At 41.3% G+C, this 24674-nt stretch overlaps 1 protein-coding gene across 1 annotated transcript; it reads left to right on the top strand.

Moving 5' to 3' along the window:
* The first annotated feature begins 3225 nt into the window (after positions 1 to 3225).
* On the top strand, positions 3226 to 22080 carry tbl1xr1b (TBL1X/Y related 1b). Its single transcript, XM_084006833.1, has 16 exons — positions 3226 to 3433; positions 5189 to 5255; positions 9188 to 9291; positions 9484 to 9629; positions 9807 to 10020; positions 11035 to 11167; positions 13592 to 13733; positions 14140 to 14203; positions 14283 to 14380; positions 15487 to 15547; positions 15882 to 16003; positions 16314 to 16388; positions 16544 to 16671; positions 17984 to 18149; positions 18284 to 18385; positions 19459 to 22080. Exons 3-16 carry the CDS (start codon positions 9234 to 9236, stop codon positions 19483 to 19485), a joined length of 1536 nt encoding a protein of 511 aa, XP_083862959.1. The 5' UTR covers positions 3226 to 3433; positions 5189 to 5255; positions 9188 to 9233; the 3' UTR covers positions 19486 to 22080.
* Positions 22081 to 24674: the final 2594 nt, after the last annotated feature.

Raw genomic sequence — 24674 nt, 5'->3', positions numbered from 1 at the left:
AGTGGATGAGCCATCTTGGCTGTGTTTTTTTTATTATAGCCGGAGAGTACAGTATAACACAAAAACAATGTCCTTGGAGATCTCGTTTCTGTCTCTTAGCTCAGATGCATTCCCATTTAATTATACCCCCACCTTAGATTTAACCCTTAAAAGAAAAATAACAGTCCCATTCTCATACAGTAGGAAACCATGTGCACATATATAGCAGGATGAGAAAAAAGACTCAAGGGCAGATGGAAAGGAATTGGTATTTATTTGAGGCTGGGCCTAAACAGAGCTACAAAGAGGTGCAGACTGCCTTCGAGTGCCACATTTAGAGGTGAAACAACAGTTACGGGGGGATGAAAGGCGATTCTGCTTTTGTGTGTGTCTGGGGATCTAAAAATAGCACTTGCTGAGCAGGCAGTGAAGCTGATCTGCAGTCCCTTCTCTTTCTCCCTTTTCCTCTTTTTCTGTCCCTCACTCTCTCGCAGACATAATACATCATGTTAATGATGCATGTGAGGTGGACTCGAATGTATAACGGCCATTAGGTCGATTTGTTCTGGTTCTACATTTGAATTGCTGTTATTTGACATATGACGTGGTGATTGAGTGGAGTGTCACCTGTGCAGTTGTCTTTAGCTTGAGACTCCCCAATATACATATTTTATCATCATTTCATTCATCGATCTTTCTTGGAGATGCTTTTATATTTTATTGGCAAATTACAATTAGGTATAACTTATTTTAATCTAAAATTTAAAAAATGGAGCAGGTTTTTTTATTCATAGTTTGAAACCACTCCTTTTTTTTTGTGAAAGATGAAAATCTCAGACTACTTATCATAGCCACTAATCTCCTGCTCATGTTCTTTCTTCTTCACACACAAAACTGAAAAGGCAACAGTGCTGTTGCTATGGCGCTTGATAATGCTTGCTGCCACTTGTGTGGCAGTAACCAAGCAATTCCACAATGCCAACAGGTCCAGCACATATTTATCAGTGTTGCTGCTGTGCTCACATCCCTAGCAACCTCGTATTTTTGTCCTGCAGATAAGTCCCCCACCCCCACACAGATATCATACTGCTTTATTCCTTCGAGTCTCACATTTATGGAGGGAAGCTGTGCTGATGTCATTTTATGGAGAAATACCATACGATTTGGACACAAACAGCATTCATGAGAAATGTATTTGCTCACGTCATTAATGTGCAGTGCACGTAATGTGCATATACTGTATTTAATAACAAAAAAAGGATGAGTAGGATTTACAGATACAGAGGTCAGTCAATTCACAATATTTGCCCCGAAGAGTGAATCATATATTGTGTAAAGCTTGGCACTGGAGAGGAGGAATTTGCTTCACATTTCTTCATTGGCAGCCAAAAAACCCTCACACAGTGGGAGTGATGGAGCGCATATTTCCGTTCCTCCTGCTTAGGAGAAAGAAGCAAGAGGCAGAATGTGGGAAAACACCCGTAAATGAAGGTATAGAGACAAACAGTATGCAACCTGTTGTATAGTCCTCCCTTAATCAATAGGTTTTTGACATTGAGACCACTTCTAGTAGAATCTTGCTAATTTTCCTCTAGTTAAATAAATGACAATGCATCCTATCACCCTTTCATATTGGTGGCTGTGTGCCACGAGATATTAGACAGGGAGGTCTGGTGGACAAATTGCAAAGAAGTTGAAAAAAACGGCCAGAGGAGCACTGATAAAATGAAGTGGGGGGATCAAACAGCTCAGAGGCTGAGATAGCAGAGGCAAAAAGTCAGTGACTGCAGTAGCATACAGTGTCTGCCAAATAATCCATCACTCAACAACACACTTAATTGAGTAGGCTACCCTTTTAAACTGTTACCATCTGATTGCATGCAAATGCTGCACCCCAGCTATATTTTCAGAGTCAACTTGGCTAGCAGGCCACTTTTGTAATGGTAAATTATTTGTCTCACAAGACTACACACATTATGTTGTTATAGATTAAAAAATTGCTGTTTGTAATGCAGAATTTGATCATCTGCCACTGTCAATATAAATCCTACACACTGTCTATACAGAAACCACATTACATGTACATTGTGTGCATAATTATCCGTTTGTTTTAACTAATATATAGACATTTTATTTCTTATTTTTTATTTTTCTTATTTCTATGATCTTACCCTCTATTTCTATGCAAGTACATAATGAGATGTGCAAAAGTCAAAGAGTTGCATGTATTTGGCCAAATAAAGCTGATTCTGATTCTAAAGTCGTGGTTGTTCATGTGTTTGCAAGGATGCACAGACTGCCTACCGTAGGTTACTACATTTGTGGTAACAAGAAAAATGGCTTGCTGCTGTTATGGCCCCCAATTCAACATTTCATGCTATGTCATCATCATCTCACATAGGAAAAGGCTAAGGCAGCGCAGCCACTTCATTGGGGACAGACACTAATCACAGCCAAACAAGGCACATTTTGATAGAAGACATACTAAAAATTGAAGGTCAGCACACATTTTGAATCCTTGATATTTCATTAAGCGTACATCATCAGCGTACACTGTGAATATGTCCAGGCTGCCATCTCCGTTTGGAACATTGGATAAATTAATATGACTATAGATTATGTGTACAGCAAAAAATAAATAAATCTGTGTAAAACACAGATTGCAACGATGATGTAAGCTTGTTGTTGACTTTCCCAGTCTGAATGACTGAGCAAAGGATAGGGGGTGGGGTGTCATTAATCCATGGCTAGTGGTGACCAGGCAAGCAAAAGGGAGGTGTAGTGGGGGATGGGCGAGGACACTGTTGTTATGACTGGTGCTTGGCTGCGGGACAAACTTCCACGGGCCTCCGCATTTTTTTTTTCTATTCCGTCTCATTGGTCGGTTTCAACGAGGGAATGTGGCTCAATGTGGTCGTGAACCTGTCAAACGGACCAGGAGCTAATTCAAGCAACGCGTAAGGCGGCTTTCACCTTGACAAACTGCGTGGTGTTTTGTTTGCTGCTTTGGAAAATAGGTTAGTCACCAGCGATATAGTATTAAATATCGTAGTAACGTTAATTATTTGTAGAAAATGACGTGGCACCGATATATCTATTAGGTAGCATATTACGTAAGTTACCCGTCCTACTTCGCCGTATTTGCTCGAGGATGTACATTGTACACTGCCGTCGTCACAGGCGATCATTCATTTCATTGAGCGAGCGGCGCTTTGAAATAACAGTAGTTACAGGCAGCTCATTTTTGCATGTCGGGTCACTCCACTGTGTCGAATGTCTGAAGCCGTTGCTGGGTTCTTACCGCCTGGCTTTAGTTTAAATATTATAACATATCGATAGTTAATACATGTGCGTAAACTGCCTGTTTTGCAATCGATTAAAGAGATGACATGGTCTGACTTGAACACCAGAGCCGTGGAAGATATCGTCAATTGAAAGGTTTTTGTCCAAGTAGGTACGAGATTATAGCAACACTGTCATTAGCATAGCGTGCTAGCGATAGCCACCTAGCTAGCGTGCTAGCAGGTTTAGAGCGATAGCAAGCTGCCGATCTAACTGTACTCGCCAGAAAAGCCGTTTTAAGAAGCTAACTTGTCGTTATTGGAGTCAAGTGTTGTGTTAAACAACTAAACAGACCGACAATACATACAGCGTTGGCTGCATTACTTTGGTAGCTATTAACTGTTGGAGACCAGCCGCAAATAAAGGAAACGTTAGACCGCCTTGCCCAACTGGCATGCGTGGTGACCATTGCAGCCCCCCGCCAATGTAAAACTAATGTTAACTCGCATGTTAGCTGGTGTGCTAACGTCCCGTAGCGTTAGCTCGTCGCAGTGCAGATGGGGGAACCACGTTAAATATGTTGTAAAGAGGCTATTACGGTAGTGACGAGGTAAATAAGAAAACGCAACTAAATCGCGGTTCATTGACAATTATCTGGAATGCTACCGCCGATAAAGCCCTTCCTCAGTCCACTTAGTGACCCGTGACATGCGGACAATTACTTGCCCGGCATTACAGTAACGTTACAACAACAATAAGGCATTGAATGGTCGTTACACTCTAAAGATACAGCACTGCTATATATTTCAGCTTCACACCGACAGGAGAGTGGGCATTTGATTCACACTTGTCCCTGTAGTAATATAGTGCATTTAAGTCATTCAACACAAGCCGCGGCTAGTGACCGCCTCGAACAGCGTGTCGCTTAATGTAACGCTACACACTCGTTTTGTTCAGCCCATTCAATCGCCACCTCGTGTGGGGGATGGGAATGTATTTCCGCAAGTAGCTTGCCATGCTGTCTTGGTAATGTAGCTACCGGCAGATTAACATTAGACTTAACTTGCACGCAATTAACTTGCACGAAATGAATTTGCTCCCAGGAGGGACAATTGAAGTAGGCCCCGAGAGTCACATAGACCACTTCTCTTCTCAAATGGCGACTTAACCATTCCAGTCCTCGGCCCCAGTTGGTGATCCAGTACCAGAAGTGAGATGCTGGTTACTGTTGAAGATGGCAAGCATCCACATGTGTCTTTATCTATCCGACATGGCCGTTTATAGCCTATACATACTTCCCCTTTTAATTACTATAATTCAGGCATAGTTACACAGAGTATAGCATAAATATCCACAGGCTGTTTTGGACTTTTACATTGCTGACCCAGTTTCTTTTATTGTTTGGTGACACACCCCTTTGTTCATAACACTTTCCTCCTGTTACCTTTTCACCCACTCAATGACACACTGCTGCCAAAAAGCACATCAGTTTTACGGTCATTTGTCACAGCACCGATAGAAAAACACCATCTTCGGTGGCTATTTGGCAGGACCTATGGTTATTTTGCTTTCAAACCAACATTTAAAAACATTGCATATTCCAAAAAGTGTTACTTGACCATTACTGAGATAAGTAAGGCCTCATTACTAAACTACAGTACATGATGAGAGGTGTGTGAAGTGTTAAAACATACCAAAGAGCCAGTTGAACGGAGTACATGTTTTTTAGCAAAATTATTGATTGTAGTAACGTAATTAAAGATGTATTTGTAAACAATATTGAAAAATTAACATGTTGACTGCATGTGATTTCACACTGGAGAAACCGTGCAAGCTATGATCCAGATGTCATACCCACTTATGATTCTTATTTATAATTCAGGAGTTAGAAGAGTTTAATTAATTGTAATTAATTTTTTTCTCTCAGGGGCTGAGAATTCTTGCTGAGGACAACAGAGCAATGATGCCTGTCTGAAGACATCTTGATCACATGGGTAGGGTATCTCCATATTAATGTCACGTCTTTATGTATTTTTATCCCCACACATGTAGATTTTGTTTTGTCTCTTTCTATAGCTGCACACCTATAATTTCTGGAAGATCACATTGCTAAAGCTAAGTGTCAGGAGTCATAGAGAAGAGACGGTGGCTGTAATTTAGCTTTTAATTCAACCAGTAGGGGAAGGGGTACAGGGATGACTGTCAAGACTGACAAGTTAGTATCAGGCATGCACCAAAAGGAAGGGTCAGAACAAAAATATCTTTTAACACGACTGTTGAACAAATTAAAATGATAAAAATCATCACCATATGACCTATAATAACCCTGTTGTTCAAATAGCTAATTATCAAGAGTATCAAGTAATTATCAAGAGCTTTAAAAGGTCACCACTAGAACACTTACTTGTAAATGCAATGCTTGCAATAAGTTGAGGTCATTTTAAGCAGAAGTGTTATTTTTTGTTTCAGTTAAAATAGAGTGATAATTTGGTCAAAATACATCCTTCTAGAACAAGAACTGAGACAGAAACCAACTGATATAGGGCACACACCACCGGTGGCGTTTCATTGTCATTTAGAGATCACAGGGTTGTTCCGTGGTGGCTCCTCTGCTAAATTGCTGTGCAGTACTCATGGTCTGGAATAGTGTGGCAATTGGTGGTTATTAGATTTTCTCGTTGTCCTTGATTTTAACGGACAGTGTTGTAGCGTCCATTTTAACATTTTTAATTCCAATAAGACTTACCCATGGTGTATTTAAATCCAATACATGGTTGTCAAATTCAGCCAATATATCTTCACGGTCTGTGAGATGTCCCTTCTCAGAGTTCACTGAAAAACAATCTGGTATTGCTACATAGTCTTGGCTCTTTAAATGGGAAACAAACAAAGTAGATTGGACTGAGCCACTAGGACTGTACCCTTTGTCTTTAAAAAAAAATATATTTTTTACACACATTCAAAGTTTTTTATTGAGGTTTGAATGTCTGTTTCACCAGTTCCCCTCTGTGTATGTGCGGCAGTAAGTGGGAGGGCAAACTGTTTTTGACTGCAGTGAAAATGTTGTTTTTGAAAGGATAAATGGCAACTGTCAACACACACAAAGCAGACGTACATGGATGCCTCAGAAAGATTACTTCTCATTGCAATTTTAATTTTGTTCTGAAGGCTGAACTCGCACTCTGCCTACACACTCTACACTGGATTTACTAGACTCTCTGAATGTGGGATTTTCCAATCCCTCAAGCACTAGCTTTACTGCAGCAGGAAATCCCGTTGCATATGCTCCTTCTACACCAGCGGCGCAGCTGCACTGTTCTGTGACCCGTTTTGGCCACAGGCCGCTCACTTCAGTATGCGTTTTCTGTTCGGTACGCTCTATTACACAAACTTGCCACACACGATCCTAGAACTAAATTAAAGCATATGGTGAAAGTGCTTAATTCAATCCTTTGATGCATATGGTCATAGCAGCATTATTGTTCTAATAAATTAATCAGAATTTACGAGGGAACACAGCTTGTATTTGACATATTAGATGGCTTTAATTTTCCAACATCAGAATGTCCTGATATTGTCAGAGTGACACTCTTCTTCTCAATCTTTGAACTATTATGAAATATTTGGTGGGTGGTCTCGTTAGTTCAGTCCAACTTAGGACTTGTTGAAAGTATAATACAGGGGTGTCAAACTCATTTTAGTTCATGGGCCACATACACACCCATTTGATCTCATGTGGGCCTGACCAGTAAACCATTGCATAGTAAGACCAACACCTCCAAATTTCCTCCCTTTCTTCCTTTCTTTAGTAGTGTAAACAAGTCCAAGTATGTTCAAAGTTAATGAACAATTAATTTACAAAGCAGATGATGAACAGGATGTCTAAATAAAATAAATGCAATTCCACAATACGTCTGCTCTACTCTACCGTAACAAAATAAATAGAAATATATAGATTTTGGGGAGAAATATTGATTTTTATCATCGTTCTGTAATACATTGTGATTATTCCCATTAAGAATGGATTTCCCCCCCACACCTAATGTGCATTAGGATCTACAGATAACAGTGGATATACAAAGACACTCAACGTTAAATCTATCTTGGAACTGACACAGATTGAAACCTCTGAAGCAGCATTTTGCATAAAGTAGACTACTCACTGATTAACTTGCTCCTGAAACCTGGCACCTCTCAGGTCAAGTGCAGCAATACCATGTGTCAAACTCTGAGCAGTTACCAATTTCATAATGTCATTTAAATGCTTGTGAGATAGAAAATGCTTGTTCACAAAGGCTGGTGGCCAGGAGCTTACCAGTTTAGATGCCTTGGTAATAAATACTGATAAATAAAATGTGTCCAATAATGCTCATCATTGACACAAGAAAAAGTGAACGTGAAGTTAATACCGTTTCTAACCAATTTCAAATAAAATTTGATAAATACTTTTGCCACTTAGGCAAAATTGCATTTTTCTAGCTGCTAATTAGATGTCCTATGCTTTCTTATCACATCTTCAATTGAAAATATTGTGCCTTAACATGATTCAGTCAGGTGAGGTTATGTCATTTGCTTGTGTAAATCCTGTGTGTTGTTAGTAGCTATTTATTTTTTTGAAAAGCAAAATTATATGTCAGTGCTCTTGAGCAACGCTGAAGTTCATAGAGCGGTCAAATATTTCAATGTCATGTCAGCCAGATGAATTGGTCAACCTATTCTTGTAAGTGAGCTCTGACCCCGTCACTGCTCCTGCATCACTTGCATGGCGATGACACTTTACCCGCACCCTCAAAACAGCCTAGTGTCAGATATGCAAGGGTGCTATATCAGCATGCTTGTAGTGCGCCATAACTCTGCTGACCCTTCAACAAAATGGGATGGAAAACACAACAACGAGCATGAGTGGAGCAGCAGAAAAAAATCACATCGTGTTGCTCTGTTTTATTCAGTAAGATTGCTGGCATTTATTGTTGGTGTCATCCTTAACAGACGTTAGTCCATTTGCTGAGTTCTAGCAGTAGTGCTTCAGTGTAAGAAACACTAGCCATCAGGGCTTTCTGACCACCTTGTTAGGGATGGCAGAAGGGCTTCTACTAGATTCCAGGCATCTTGGTTCAGTTGGTCTTGGACCTCAGCCTCTGGGATGCGGTAGGAGGCATGTTGACTTTTTCAGCGGGCTGGCATGATGAAACAGTAGAGGTTCTGTCCCCTGTCCAGATCCCTTGTTTATTTCCACAGTCCCATTTAAACAGTGCGGGTTGTGCATGAATTAAAATTGAGCCCGGGCTCAAGCACTGTAGGATCTATTATTGCTGACGTTTAAAGCCCATCTATTCCAGACATTTTAGTCCAAAATACCCAGCCTTCCTCATGAATACAACTGGTAATTATTTCCAGTTGTAGGTTAATGAATGGAAACTGGTGCCCTGCCTGGAGCCAGAAAGATTCTGTAGCCAGCAAAAGTAGAGAGGAGCAAAAGTAGAGAGGAACAAAACATCATCACGCATCAAATGGCACATCACAGCTTGCGTTTGCCTGCTTTTCTGTTTGGAAGTTGCAAGATCTAGGTCAAGCTAGGTGATGTTTTTAACCTCTTCCTCTTTTCAGTTTTCACGGTGTGTGTCAGTTTGGTAGTGAGTTACGTAGTGTAACACCATCCTTGGTGTGTGTGTGTGTGTGTGTGTGTGTGTGTGTGTGTGTGTGTGTGTGTGTGTGTGTGTGTGTGTGTGTGTGTGCCGTTAGTGTTAGTGTTACGAGCTCTTTTACCCTTGGCTCAGTGCCCCTGCATGTCATCTTACTATTAACTATCGTGACCAAGCACTTGAGTGATGAAGATACTATGAATATTCTACTAAAACCTGCTCTGTGGTGTGTAATTCCAACAACTCTTGATTAAAAAAAGGTCTCTCTGCTTTTGCTTTTTTAGGCTCCTATCCTGTGCTGACCCAATGGTTTAATCACCAGGACTAAAAATGAGCATAAGCAGTGATGAAGTCAATTTCCTGGTTTACAGATACCTGCAAGAGTCGGGTACGTCTTATTATTATTTTTTTTTTGTATTTCAATATGTCTCTGAAAGCAAATGTATTTGCTGTGTTACTTGTTGGTACTTGTCCTACTTTTAAAATATTTAAAATGTAACATTGTACAATGGTGCTCTCGACTGTCTACAATTGAACTTTGACTCTAACCTACCTTCCAAATTCTCCATGCCTCCTCCAGGCTTCTCCCACTCAGCATTCACCTTTGGCATAGAGAGCCACATCAGCCAGTCCAACATCAATGGAGCCCTGGTGCCCCCTGCTGCCCTCATCTCCATCATCCAGAAGGGCTTGCAGTATGTGGAGGCTGAAGTCAGCATCAATGAGGTCAGGCTCTGTCTTTAAAGCCTCAACTACTAATTAGTGTAACCTTACAACATGCTGGCAAGAAGAGGTGCACTGTCAGCTTTATTTTGACTCAAGTTTGTCTGTCGAGTACCTAGATTGCAGTGGTGGATGATCTGAAGGATAATGTGTTAATATATAATTGTGTTGTCTCTGTAGGACGGGACCTTATTTGATGGGCGACCCATCGAGTCGCTATCTCTGATTGATGCTGTAATGCCAGATGTAGTGCAAACCAGGCAGCAAGCCTACAGAGACAAGCTGGCCCAGCAGCAGGCAGCCGGCAGTGGCAGTGGTATTGGGCCTCAGGGAAGCACCAAGAATGGAGAGGGCGCTGCCAACGGGGAGGAAAACGGATCCCACGCCATTGCCAGTAAGTTAGCTCATGCTTGTAAACGACTGCAACAAACAGATGTGCTTTCTTGTGCTTGGGTGAAGCAAAAAAAAATGGTCAACCAAATTCCAGTAATGTTTTATTTTCTTGTGCAGGGTGTTATTCCAATATTAAATGCTTTGACATTATCAGATTAATGTTTATATTATACAGTGCAAGCTGTTTGGCAAACATCCCTTTATCTGGCTCTTGGTTTGTCATTTACGGCTCACTTGAATATAGGGCTGCAGCTGTCAATTGCTTTAGTAATCAAGCATTCTACCTGTTACTCAAATACCCGTGCTTTGGTATTAAAGACCAAAATTACATTTAAAAAGAATAAAATAAGAATAATTTCTTCAAATGAACAACTATTTGTTTTTGTAAAACAGTAAACCCACTGTCACATTATACCGTTCAGGTGGAGAGTGGTACTGCAGCATAGGAGACGGCGAAAGACTTCCGAAACAAAAACACACAAAGCATTAATAGACTTGTAATTTATCTGTAGTTTGTGTTTTCAATGCTACATACACTGGAGTAAATCATGTATTTAATGGATTGTTTGTGCATAAGGTAGTCATTGCAGCAGGCAGCTTGTTAGGCACTTCAGCCACTAATCTTGCCGGTTAATGGCACATTGCCGGAAAATAGTATCCAGATCTGTTGTATCAGTATTAGTACAGGAACTTTGTGACAGCACTTGTATGCCCAATACTGCTATTGGATATCTGCTATTGGCGCATTCCTGTTATGTGAGCTTACTGACTTGAATTTTGCACAGTGGCTAGTTTTGGACAAGCTTTGTTTTGATACAAACACTTGGTCTTTTAACAGCAAGCACACTCAGCCGTTCAAGCTGGTGTCTGCGCTGCACGGTGTACTTGAACCTTGTCGAGAGACAGTGGCATTTGTACTTGTGCACTGCTCTGTCATCGTTAAAATGGATGTTTATTAATATACAATGAATCCTGTTATGTAGTTAATGGTTTTGATTCTCTCTCCTTCCTATAGATCACCACTCAGAGATGATGGAGGTGGACAGGGACGTAGAGATCCCCCAGAGTAAAGCCATGGTCCTGAGAGGCCATGAATCCGAAGTTTTTATCTGTGCCTGGAACCCAGTTAACGACCTCCTCGCCTCTGGGTCAGTATCTCCTCATCATCCCCCGTTTCCCCATTCACTGGTCACGCATCGTCTTAAACCTCATGGAAAAGTTTAATTCTTACTGGAACAGTCAAGTTGACTAATGCATTAGTGTCTCTAATGCAAGTTAGTCATGTTATTAGCATTTTCTTTTTCTGTTTTTTACATTTAAATATCTATATTCCTTCTGGTCCTGTTTGTGGCCAAGAGAAGGTTTACTTGCTTAACCTTAAGGAACCCCCATGAGTTAAAGCAGAATATTTACCCGTTATTGGTCAGCCAGCTAATCTTAAAAAAAAAAAGAAAAAGAAAAAAGAATTAGGCTACTTGGCCTTGTTCAGGGAAAACTTGTGTGTGCGAGGAGATTAAGCCTGTTTTCATACGTCATTCCTCATTTGTCACCACTGAACGAATCTGTTGTCTAAAGTCATTGTTTTTCTAGTCTCATTATCATTTTCCAGATGAATTCAAGAATGCACTCTTACAATGTATTGTGTAATCAAGAGCAAGGCATGTTTCACATTAACTGTGACTCTGGAAATGAGACTGAGATTTTCCGGATTATGGCGGTCGTTGAGTACACTCTTGTATATTTGTACCCCAGCTTGATGGATTAATGGTGGATTTGAAGTTCCACATGTCAAACCAAGAACTCTGTTGCAATTTCATCATCTTTAGCAGTCTGAACTATTTTTTTGGTTGGCTTTAGCAAAACCAGACAAATAGCCTCAAGAGTAGGGTTGGGTTCTTGTTTATGCACCTCTCAGCTGATTGGGCCAAACCGCAAATGTTGCTTTTCACTGTATTCTCCTTCTTTGAAAGTCAAAAAGCTAAATACACATCTTTGTTAGTCCCCATTTCAAACATCTCCTTCAATGACGTCTCCACCCTTACCTCCCAGTATGTTTTTCCAACATGGCACAGTGGCGCCCCCTACATTTCTGAGCAGTCACACAAAAAAGGAAAAGAAGTCAAATCAGTGGCAGCTGGTGATGCAAAAAATGTGTGAGGACTGGAGGAACAAACATTCAGTATACAGGGGATAATATACAAATGGAACATTAACAAAAGAGCAAGTACAACTGTTTTTAATATTCATCACAGAAAGAGCAGTTTGTCTTTGTTTGTTTTTCTGAAATTCTGCTTCTAGTGATTGTCAGGGTAGTATTTATGAATCATTTTGAAGGACGCTTATATAACCTTTCAACATTATGCTTGAAGCACGCAGACCTTCTTTTAATCCATGTTTACAAACTGATTCCATTGTGTCACGACATGTGGAATAGAGACAATGCTGGTGGCGTTCTGCTGCCACACCCTCCGATCCAAATCCATTCTCACTGCTAGCTTACAATCCTTCAGGGCTGCTACACCAAGCTAACGGTTGCAATTGCTAACACTAATAGCTAGCTACAGCTTCATAAAACAGGGAAAAGTGAATTTTGGAATTGATTGATAATGCCTAAATATGTTTTTTTAGTGTTTAAATGTTAGAATTTCCATTGTATTAAGTTACAGTTCTTCACATTGTACATACAGTGGTAGAGAATTGAAGGTGAAATTCGGTGCTTGTCCTCCTGTGGCAAAAATAGAGTTAGAGCAACCTCCTGTGCCTTTTGTGGAGCCGTCTCCTCAAATACAATCTACTGTATATGATTTTACAAGATACACCAGCTGGTCTGCCCTTTACAGATCAAACAGCAGTAGATGGTGTGGACTACAATAACACAATCCTGAAATGATAAATAAGTTAATTGCCACTTCAACACCAATCCCAGATAGGCTTTATCCAACTATAAAATTGCAATTACCCTAAACCATAATTAACAGTTAAGGGTTAATCCATTACATTAATTACAAGATATGGATTGGAGCCTTTTGTCTGTAGAAAGAATTGGCTCAACGTTGCCAAACAAAACAAAATCAAGGACCTGAATGATTCATCTTTCTAAAATGTCAATTTTATGCCTACATCGACAATTTAGTGCTCATTTATTATGGTCCAACCCAACCCGGACTCGATTATTCAACAGGTTACGTATAGTGTATATTCAATAGTCCTGCTCCTTAGCATGAGCACACCTCTCAAAATGAAATTAAAATGGAGAAATATGCAATAACTACTGGCACAGTCTTGTAAATTAATAGGGGCTGCATTAGGAGCAGACTAAAACAAATTATGAGTTTTGTGCTTGTAAAACTTCTTTCTCCTTTTTCCTCAACAGATGATTTGAAAAGGTTTGATAGGGATTTAAAAAAGATTTTGGATTTGATACTGGGTTCAGGTTCCATAAAATGCTTTCAAACCCCAACCCTACTCAAGAGCAACGATGGTCAGTTTTATACTATTTTCAGTACTGATTTCAAGAGTCAACGCCATGTTATGTGCCTAATGTTAGCTTGTCGCTCACATTGACTCGGCAGGTCTGGGGACTCGACAGCACGGATCTGGAACCTGAGTGAGAACAGCACAGGCGGATCCACCCAGCTGGTTCTGAGGCACTGCATACGGGAAGGGGGTCAGGACGTACCCAGCAACAAAGACGTCACCTCACTAGACTGGAATGTGAGTGTTTAATGTGTGTGTAGTTGAACAGTATGATTGTGTGTGTGTGTGTGTCTGTTCCACTGAGTGCAGTTTTGAGTAATCTAATATAGTGGTGTGTGTGCGCGCGTGTGTGTGTGTGTGTGTCCGAGCACATGCCTGGGACCACTACTTCAGCTAAAGGCATTCCTTCCAACCAGATATACGGGGGCGAGTCACTCCCATGGGGCCAAAAGCTTTTTATGCTGCTCAGCCTGCAAACTATTTTTTCCCTGAGTAGTCGGTGCTCAATACCAAATGCCCACTAATATTTTGTCTGTCATTAGCTCCTTACTTCTTAGTGTGTGTCATTAATAAACAAAAGTGTAATAAATTCACTGAATTGACTGAATTCACCTAATGAGAATCATCCGTTTCTTTCTTTCAGAGCGAGGGAACGTTGCTCGCGACAGGCTCATATGATGGCTTTGCTAGAATATGGACAAAGGATGGTAAGATCATAGACTTGCAAGGATGCATGCATGATGAAAGGTTTCTGTCCTCTTTCTAAGTTGGGTTTAATATTTTCAGGTAACCTGGCCAGTACTTTGGGTCAACATAAAGGTCCTATATTTGCACTTAAGTGGAATAAGAAAGGAAACTTCATCCTCAGTGCTGGTGTAGACAAGGTAAGGGACATTGATTTAAGCTTTGAATTTGAATAGGTTTGATAAATGCTTTTGTTGTGACCTTGTGAGCACTGCAGCTCATTGCTTATTCAGTGTTACCGGTTTAAAACTACCTAAGCTAAGCTTTAAATGTGACACATTTCTCCATGGAAACACTATGTTGAGGTGGGATGTAGAGAGGGATGATTCCCAAATGTGATATCTCTTTGTTGGAGGGTTGGGAGTGTTCATAAATCTGAAAGCGTTTAATTGGTTCACGTTTGTTTTTATAGCGATGCACCTATTGCATTGTCCTCGGCCGATCTCTGATTTTTAAAAAGTGTGACCTGCTGATTCTGATTAGTGCTGATTCAGAAGTAGAATTGACATCTAGGCTTTTTTCCATAATCATCCCTCAAAATACTTTCAACCACCCATCCTGAAGTCAGTGTAAATCATTAGAAATTCTAAACGTTAGCGGTTTCTGTCTGATTGTTAGTACAGGGGTCTTAAGGGGGCTTAATCTCATGCAGTTTTGGTCAAAATCTGTGCAGTTTTTTCCATGCAATATAGAGTATATGTGTTATTTATCCACTGTAAGAATGGTTTCTACCTACTGGGGTCCCTAAACATGTTGGGGGGAAAATGGGCGTTTCTGGACCCAATGATCCCAAATGTATTTAATAATGCAGTGTCTGTTCAAAACATGCCTGTTCAGAACGGGACAAATACTTGGCCTGTTGATTTGACCACAGAGGTCTGTCCACAACATACACCTACAATTACCAAACCAACCTGTCTTGCCAAATAAACAGGACGGTATGTTTACATCTCCACCAAAAACGTCTATACTGCTCCTGTTACAACAGTATTTAGGCATTGTTCAACATTGCCATCTAGTGTACAGAAGTATGATGACATGCACAGTGCTTATTTGTTTTGGAGGCATAAAAAGGTGTGTGATACATTTACTTCCTTGTATATCTGAGTGTGAGCAGAATTTTATTTATTTAATTTTTTTAAAGAAGAAAAACCTTATCTATATTTTTCATGTGATGTTTTATTGGTTGCCTAATATGAACATTACTAGATAAGTATAAATAATGAATATGTCCTCCTTCACACAGACCACAATTATTTGGGATGCCCACACAGGAGAGGCAAAACAACAATTTCCTTTCCACTCGGGTGAGTGACAGGAGTCAGCTGGATTGTTCCACAAGACTTATCATGTTACCTTTTGCTGAACGGTAGTGTGACCAAAGTCATCCTGTCCTCATATTATTAAAAGTTCTTTCACACATTCTGACTGATATGATTGAGAGCCACATTCACTAAAACTTGCTTTTGTTGGTTTGTTTTCGTAAAAAAAAATGGCTTTCTGCCCTCAGAGTATTGATAAAGTCAATTATTCAATCCAGTAAGTAAAATACTGTCATTCATGCCATCGTTCTCGTTGTCCTGTGTCTCTTTATACCTCACTGCTGCAGCAGCTCTAAACTCTGTCTCTGCCTCCCAACAGCACCTGCTCTGGACGTTGACTGGCAGAGCAACAATACGTTTGCCTCCTGCAGCACAGACATGTGCATCCATGTGTGTAAGCTGGGTCAGGACAGACCTGTCAAGACCTTCCAGGGACACACGGTGAGACATGACTGCTGTGCTGCTTTCTCACAGGGAGGAACCCTTTGCTGGCCAATTACACTCCTGTTCTTAAGCATTGAGGGATAGTTCATATGAATGCCCTTAAGGTGTATTCATTCACAGCTCTTACGACTTACAGCTGTAGTGGAAAAGCCTTCTCACAGCTGTGACAAACTAGGCCTCATTGTGATGCCTTGAAACACATTTGCATAAAAGAATCAATAAACTTAGTGGGCATCATTTCTAGCATTGCCAATGTACATCAGTCAAATACGTTGCATTTTGTTTTCTAACGCTCATCTCACTGTAGAATGAGGTGAACGCCATCAAGTGGGATCCCACTGGCAGCTTGCTGGCCTCCTGCTCAGATGACATGACACTGAAGGTCAGTCCACACAACATGCAGATGCAGTGCATTTCAATTTATGGCTAAGATGAGCACAGAAATGGACCATAATCAGACACATTCCTGATCGAATGCATCAATGAACATTGTGATGAAAGCCAGACTAACAGCTGGTTTCTTCTTCTCTGGTATAGATCTGGAGTATGAAGCAGGACTCGTGTGTCCATGACCTCCAGGCCCACAGTAAAGAAATCTATACCATCAAGTGGAGCCCCACGGGCCCCGGGACCAACAACCCCAGCGCCAACCTCATGCTGGCCAGGTGAGACCACGAAACAGCACGGAACATTATAAGCAACTGCCATATGCTTCAGAGTAGTTTTGTTTTTATAGAGGTAAGATGATGCAAAGACTGTCCTATGTTCTTAAATCAGCAAGTACTGATACATTTAATCATAATTATTAGGAGATAAGATAATCTCATGAATCTATGTTACCTATAGTAGATCGTTTATTAATCATATAGTTATAGAAGCTGGTACTCTGGAGTATCAGCTTCTATAACCTTAGTTATCATAATGCAACTCAATGGACACTCTTACTGAATACTGGCCAATAACAATTAGCAGTAACATTGTATTTGACACTCTGATGGTTATACAGTGTAATTAATCCACGTTTCACATGCATGACAGACTGTATGTGGGGGATCTGTATGGATCAAGGATCAACCATGGTCCGTTACACCTCTACAGTTCTGGTGCCTCAGTTGTACTCAGTGTTGTTTTCAGCTACGGACTGACTGTGACTGTTCTGAGTCACCACACTGCCACCTTAAATGTTTTTCAAACGCATTTATGCTGTGGCTCAACTGGCCCTGAGGAAATAACACAGGGTCAAGCAGATCAGAGTGGGCTTTCCACCTGAACAACCTTTAAATCCTAACACACCGGAGCAAAATAGACAAGCTGACAATGCCATCCACCGCATATTTACTGAAAGACAGCTCCATCTCTCACGGTGTCAAATTAAACTGCTGTGTCATGTTGGCCTTCCAAGATATTGTCTCAGATTGGGAGACAGTTGATACATAAAGTGGAAAAACACAATATTCATGCATGATTAATTAGGTTGTTTCCTTCAATACATACTCGATAGACGATAGATTTGTTTTTATATTTATCATTTCAGATATTTCAGATATTTTATTCAGATTCTCCACTCCATTAAAAAAACATTAAATACATAACTCTGTTTCTAAAAGGTGGGCTAAAACCTGGGAACAGCTCATATTGTGATTCTGAGTATAAAGCAACACTATCAGGTCACAGACATGGAGGAAAACAAGTCATTGAATTGTTACTTACCCACCAAATGTAGCTTGTTTCCTACCAATTCCTACCAATTTGGCATTCTCTCTTCCAAATAATCCTGCCAAAAATGAAATTGCACTTCTATAGTATGCAGTTTACCCCAGGAATATACACCAACATCAATGGTTTGAAACGGTGACAAATGTCATTGTTCATCAGCTGTCTGCTTTTTCCTGCTCCAAACTATCATTATTCCATCATTATTCTATCAGCCCTTAACGTCCACTACTGATCGCTGCTCCTCTCGTTCCCTCTCTGCAGCGCCTCATTTGACTCCACGGTACGACTGTGGGACGTGGAGCGCGGGGTGTGTATCCACACGCTGACCCGCCACCAGGAGCCCGTCTACAGCGTGGCCTTCAGCCCCGATGGAAGGCACCTTGCCAGCGGCTCTTTCGACAAGTGTGTCCACATCTGGAACACTCAGGTCTGTGATAATAACTTCAAATGATAACCACATATGCACTCTTAGAAACAGTAAACTATAGCCATTATAATGTGACAGCGGTGGCAAAAATACATTGGATGAAGATGCTATGGTGTGTGTTTGTGTTTCTGCAGACGGGTGCTTTAGTCCACAGCTACCGGGGGACAGGAGGGATCTTTGAGGTGTGCTGGAACGCCACAGGGGACAAAGTAGGAGCCAGCGCGTCAGATGGATCGGTGAGTTGTTCTGACACACACTTCGGCCTCTTTGTACTTTCACATCCCAAGACTGCTTACCCAGGAAATGTGTCGGTCAGCCGCGCGTATTAAAGGTGTGACAGTAAGCTGACACCATTAAATGCCTCTGGTAAAAAGAACCAGGGTTGATGCTGAGGTCAAACGTGGTTCTGCTGGGGGTAAAAGGACATGCGCATCTAGAACCATGAGATTGTTGTGTGTTAGGGTCAGCCCAGGCTTCTGTTGAACCGTGGGGGGGTTCTGATGCGAGATGCGGTGACTTAGATCAAGTAAGAGCGGAAGAGCTATGAGTTAGGGAAAGGTCTGCTAGCCGCCAAGCTAATTCAGGCAGCGTAAAAATACCACAGGCATTTAGGAAGTGCCCTGGCTTAGGTCATATCCACACTAATGTGTTTTTGTTTGAAAATGGCGTTTTAAAATGTGAACATGCCCCCAAGTCGGTACAATCCCCCCTTCCTAGCACCCACATATCGAGCCATTTTGTTTCCAAGCTGGTGCAAGTCAAATACCCAAGAATGCTCCATAAACCCTTTGAGATGGAACAGGTTTGATGAATGACCCCGAGGAGTGTTTGGCCCAACCCAGCAGCCAGGCAAGAAGGGCCGAGATCAGGGAGGCGGCTGCAACGCTCTACCAGTCAAGCGTTTGATGATTGAATAGGCAGAAGAAAGCTACTGCAGAGTTAAAGGGATAAAACAGGCAGCCGATCTGGACTTCTGCCAAGTTACACGAAAGGCCATCTGGGAGGCTTTGAATAATTTCCTCATTAAGGATTAATCCAATACAATTATATGTTGCAACATGTAACGGGAGACAGGATATTACCTTGATATCACCCAAGTGCCCACTAATGGCCAAAGTGTTAGTGCTTGACCCAGCGATCTCCTGGCATTGTTTTCTGTGCTGCTATTGTTTCGGCTTAAATGTACAAATGACTCGCTCTCAAAATGTTCAGCAAAACCTGGATGAAACGTTTCGTGTTACAGTAATTGATGCGGAGGAGGAAGAGGAGGAAGCGTTGTCTCTGACTGTCTTCCTTTCTGTATTTCCAGGTTTGCGTATTAGACCTGAGGAAATGACACTCGTCAGGTGGAGCAATGGACCGACTACGAATGTGTACATAGCCAAAATGACTGACTGTCCCTGCCTGTCCGCCACACTGCTGTAGTCCAATCAGATGCCATGGCCCACCATTACAGCCAAACGGAACGCTCCCAATCCCCCACCACCGCAGCCGAGGACCACATGCAGTTCCCGTGGACATGCGTCAGACAAACACGGGTCTGGATGGATGCACGTGCCGCCGTCACAGACCTGCAGGAAGAAACGTTCCCCCGTTCATCACGCAGTGCAAACTTGTCGGACCCATCACATGCGAACCAAAACACCAGGATTATTCTCGCTTTCCTCTTTTTATCCTTTGTACCAGACTTCTAAAGATTTCTTTGTTCTCTGTTGGTGTGTGCATATTACATATGTCAGCATTTGGTGTCCTGTGGACATTGTTGTTTTGAATTTGGATTTTACTGCTATCTGCAGGTTTTATATTACTGTACATGTGCGGTGGGAGAGAAGAGGGGTGGGGGGTTGAGTCTTTTACAAAGAGTGTTCTACCGCTGTCCATTGGGAGATCCATTCATCCACTTCTCAGCAGTCTTTAAGGTTCAATAATGCAGATGTATAACTTAGAAGATGAAAAATGGTTTATCATTTTGTCAACTCTATTTTTATCCAATAGTCTTGTTCCATTTTTGCCATTTTTAACAAAATATAAAGCAGTTAATCAAAGGCCGAACAGTCCTTTGTTTTTGCAACTTTTATCCTCAGAAATGGTTTTCAGGTGTTCACAATTCATCAGGTTAATATAGAGCTCTAAAGAATTCAAAGCCTCTAGGCTGAAAGATAATCTTTGTAGCCGTTAAACACCGTGTCGATTTCATGTTCTAACAGTGTGCCGGGCAGGAATGCATCCGCGCTGACGTGCAGTCAGCTTCAGGTTCTCATCACCGAGCTCGTCACGGATCCGTCTCGAGCCCACGGAAAGACGCCGACTGTGCTTTTGTGTCAGTAGTGAGGTAACGTGGCACGGGAGTAGCTTGCTTTGTGGCGTCGGTGCAGCTTCTTGGATCGGTGGGGGGAGAGAGAGAGAGAGAGAGAGAGAGAGAGATGGGAAAAGCAGGCCCATAAGCGCTCACATCCATCTGACACGAGCAATTAATAGTCGTAATTGTGCTTGTTTCCTCAGTTAATGGTGTGTTGCTAACCAATGCTGAATGATAATCAGACTAGGCCGCTCTTATTGTGTCCTGTTTCACCCTGCTCGGCCATTACACATCAGGACGTCATCTAGGAGTATCACTTCCTGGCTGGAGTTTCTATCACAGTCTTGTCGCGCTGAGCAGCTTTCACTCTAATGTGTGCAGCTTTCATGTGTAGCAAGTACACACTACAGTCGTCTTCTTTGGTTTGTCGTTGGCCAGCTTTAACACGCGCACGCACTCCGGGGGCGGACTGTGTTCAGTCCTCTGCACGGATGGATGGACCTTTTGTTTGTAGTGTTTAGAGTTGCTGTCTGGAGGCAAGTCTGTGCTTGTTGTTAAAAGGCAGCATGACTTGATGTATTATGGTTTGTGTGTGTGTGTGTGTATAAACACACACGTGCTATCACAGGAGATTATTTTGTACACCATTTGTACGCCAAGGCCGGATTTTAAAGTTACGTGACTATGAGAAATGTTTTTATAAAATACCATTAAACCGTCATAGAGGAATAGTAATTTTAAAAAAAAACAGCAGCCCTTTTGAAGGGTGTTTTTTCCTGCACTTTAGATTTTAGAAAAAGGGAGGTTTGTTTGATAATTCCAGTCGTCGTGGACACATCTAATTAAAAATGCTCTTCAAGTTGAATCAGAAGTCGTGCAGATGGTAAAAGAGGGAATTGTGTCCTGTCTGCCTCCTCGGGGCACTTTGAAGTTGAACCAAGACAACTTCATGGCGTTCCACGTCTCATCTCACAGCCGTGACGAACATGACACACACCCGTCACTCGTTGGACATTTCAGAGGTTTTGCTCCGAATGTTTCTTGTTTTAAAACATTTTGTACTCAAGCTAAAGATTTTTTTCAATTTTGCTTTAAAGCGGTCAGTAATGATTGGACTCTACCACAAAGACGCTCTTTCAAATGATGTCTATGACAGTGGAATGGTATTTTATAAAGTTTTTTTTTTTTTTTTTAGATGATGATGAGCTTTCTACACTGCATTCAAGCGTGTTTGCTATCTTGTGTTCCTACCGAAAGTACTAATGTTAATTCTATCTTTGCTATGTTGGAGAGCCCTTGAAGGTTTTGTACTCAAAACTTTTGTAATTCTGATTAATTTGTAGCTACATACACAAAATGAACTAAAAAAGCATATGCATATATACATATATATATATATATATATATATATATATATATATATATATATGTATTCTGGATTGAATTGTTGTATTGTCACACAAAGTGTAAATACCAATTTGCAGATTTCTTTTTGTTGTGTCAACTTTGCCCTCACAGATGTTGTGCTCTCTTTCTCTCTCACTCACATGGTTGCAGTCAGCAGCCTCCTGATCTGACTGTTGTAATATCACTCAGATTTCAAGGTCTAGAATAAAATCTATTTTGATAATATTAATGCGTTTGCTTTTACTTTTTACTTTTCCTCACGGCTGCACTGGCACCATTTCTTTATCAAAGCGGTACTTGGATACAGGTCTCTGCTTAAATACTTTGCTAAATATTGGTGCCATGACATTCGGTACAGACATTGTTGAAACTATGGTGATGCCATAACTTAGTTAAACTAAGACGATGAACAACATCTCACAGACGTGCTTGCGTGAGAAAAAACAACCGCCTCCTCTACTGTTATTCCGAAAAGGGAATTACATTTGGAGCCTTCTTGAATGTCATTTATATTATGAAGCACTTAGATATTAGATTGGAGTTTGTCTTCTACTTGTCTTTTCCTCACCATGTTTTTCACCAAACGGATGGCAACCTATTTTCTGATTCTCTATGTCAGTGATCCTCATTATTTTTTACAGTTGAGCCCATTTACAAGACAAAGTCCACAGGAGAGCCCCCTCGACTGCAAAATACCATCCCCAACTAAGCATATCTGCTTACTTATTTGTCATCCCACTTAACATACAGTATATGTAATGCATCCAACCACACTTTGTTTCTGTCTATCTGGTTTGCGTCTTTGTTTGATAAATAAGTAGTAGTAGTTCTAATTCTAATTCCTTGTCATTCAGAGACCATACAAATGTGTGCAATCGATTATGGAGGGTCACAATATACCAAAATCATAAGGCCCTGCTACTATTTTACCACTGATGGAGCCACAAATTGAGGCTTGGCGAGCCTCACGCAAGAGAAAACAAACAATATATGACATACGAGAATGAGACAAATTAGTGCACCAAAACATAATAATGAACCCAATAAACGTCAGTATCCTGTATCCCCTCCATTAGCATCCATTAGCATCCATTAGTGCGTGGGCGTGAGGGGGGGGGGGGGGGGGGGGGGGGGGGTATTTTGCATCCCTCTCAACCAATAGTGCTTTACGGATTTAATGCCTCTTAGTGTATTTACTGTTCATGTTGTAGCTGCACTACTCCTGTAGTCTTGGAATTCAAATTGTACAACCACCAGAAGAAGATGGTAAGCACAGAAAATCCCAGGAAAGTGTATTTGTAACCTATTGTCAACAAAAATACTACTTTAACAACAGCTACTAGATACTATAAACTACTATAAACAAAATGTATCTACATCATCCAATAAACAGATATCACTTGCTGAGCTTGCTGAGGTGTTGCTAAGTGGTTGCTAGGGAATTATGGGCATTTGCTTGTAGCTTCTGCTTGTTAATCCTACGTTTGCAGTGATATTCAGACAGAGACAGGCTCCATCAACGTTTTATGGCAATAAATAAAGACAACCCTTTCTTCATTTGTGCAAAAACCCCCACTAATAATCAACTGAAAGCTCGTTGTGGAAGAATGAGTGTCTATACGTACCAGAAACTGTGCACCCCGCTCAGCTTTCCCTGAGAATCCCATGTCACAGTCATCAGGACCTGACAGTCTTGTTCTTGTAGTCTTCTACATCGGTGACCTCCTGACAAGCATTTCTCCTAATCAGGTCACTCAGTATATTTTTAGACATTCTTCTACTGTGCGGGTCGGCCGTTTAACTCTCAGGTGAGATTCTGGGTACCTGGACTGAATGAGGTTGGACTGTTTGGAGGCTTGTTTGCCTCTTTGGAGACGAACTGCCGTGACGTTTTCACACAGTGAGCTACTTCAGTGACTAATCTAAAACCACAGACATGCAGACGATTTGAAGGGTTGACTTAGTCACATTGTGGTCAAAACAAGAGCACCGTGACAAGCGGAAAAGCAGGCAGACGTCGAAAATAATAAGGATCAACATCTGGGGATCAGGAATTACTTTATTCTGAGCCAGTTGGTGTTGACCTGCTGGTGGTGCTGGAAGGAACAAGGATGATTCTTCATGAGGTGCTGGATAAAAAAAATCTCTGGATCAACAATCAAGTCACTGGGAAAGTATTTTCTGATTGTTGCTATGGAGATTGTAGCGTAGCCAGGAAATTCAAAGTAGAGGATGCTTTGAACATCTGGACAGGAAAAGAAACCCCTGTTGCAAGAAGCAGACTTGAGGCGTTTTCGTTTTCAGGTCGTCTTTGTCTCACTCTTCTGAACTAAATTGTCTCACGAAATGTGCATCAAATTTGGCAAAAAAATGTCCAATGGGACTTTCAATTTTAAGGTCAAAGGTCAGGCTCACTGTGACCTTACGTTCGTCTCATTGTCGCCAAAGAGAAACATCCATCTGTACTTAAAGGTGAACTCATTCGTTTTTGGGGTCAAAGGTCAAGGCCACTTTGACTTCACAAAATCCTTTTTTCAAGAATTCATAATGCCGTATTTGATATTGTGGATCATTTTTGACATTTCAGAGCGTGAGTAAGATATTCTTACATGAAGATGAGGAAGGGCAGGCCTTCCTCTCATCGTTTCCTCCCCCTCCTCTCTCTCTCCACAACCACCTACACAGACAGCGGACCACCCCCACGCTGAAAGAGGAAAGGGAGGGTGGGAGGGGAGAAAGAAGAACCAAGGCAACCAGCACATTAACAACTCACAGTCTACACACAGAGGGCAGAAGAAGGACTTGGGGGGGGGGGAAAC

This window comes from Eutrigla gurnardus, assembly GCF_963514095.1.
Source record: "Eutrigla gurnardus genome assembly, chromosome: 4".
In the NCBI taxonomy this organism is placed as follows: domain Eukaryota; kingdom Metazoa; phylum Chordata; class Actinopteri; order Perciformes; family Triglidae; genus Eutrigla; species Eutrigla gurnardus.
The sequence above is the reverse complement of the archived record's forward strand: the minus strand, read 5'-3'. Positions and strand labels throughout refer to the sequence as shown.

Coding starts and splice junctions, on each gene's coding strand:
- tbl1xr1b (XM_084006833.1), top strand. CDS start 9,234: ATGAGCATAAGCAGTGATGAAGTCAATTTCCTGGTTTACAGATACCTG. Junction 9,630..9,806: donor CTGAAGTCAGCATCAATGAG/GTCAGGCTCTGT, acceptor TTGTCTCTGTAG/GACGGGACCTTATTTGATGG. Junction 10,021..11,034: donor CGGATCCCACGCCATTGCCA/GTAAGTTAGCTC, acceptor TCCTTCCTATAG/ATCACCACTCAGAGATGATG.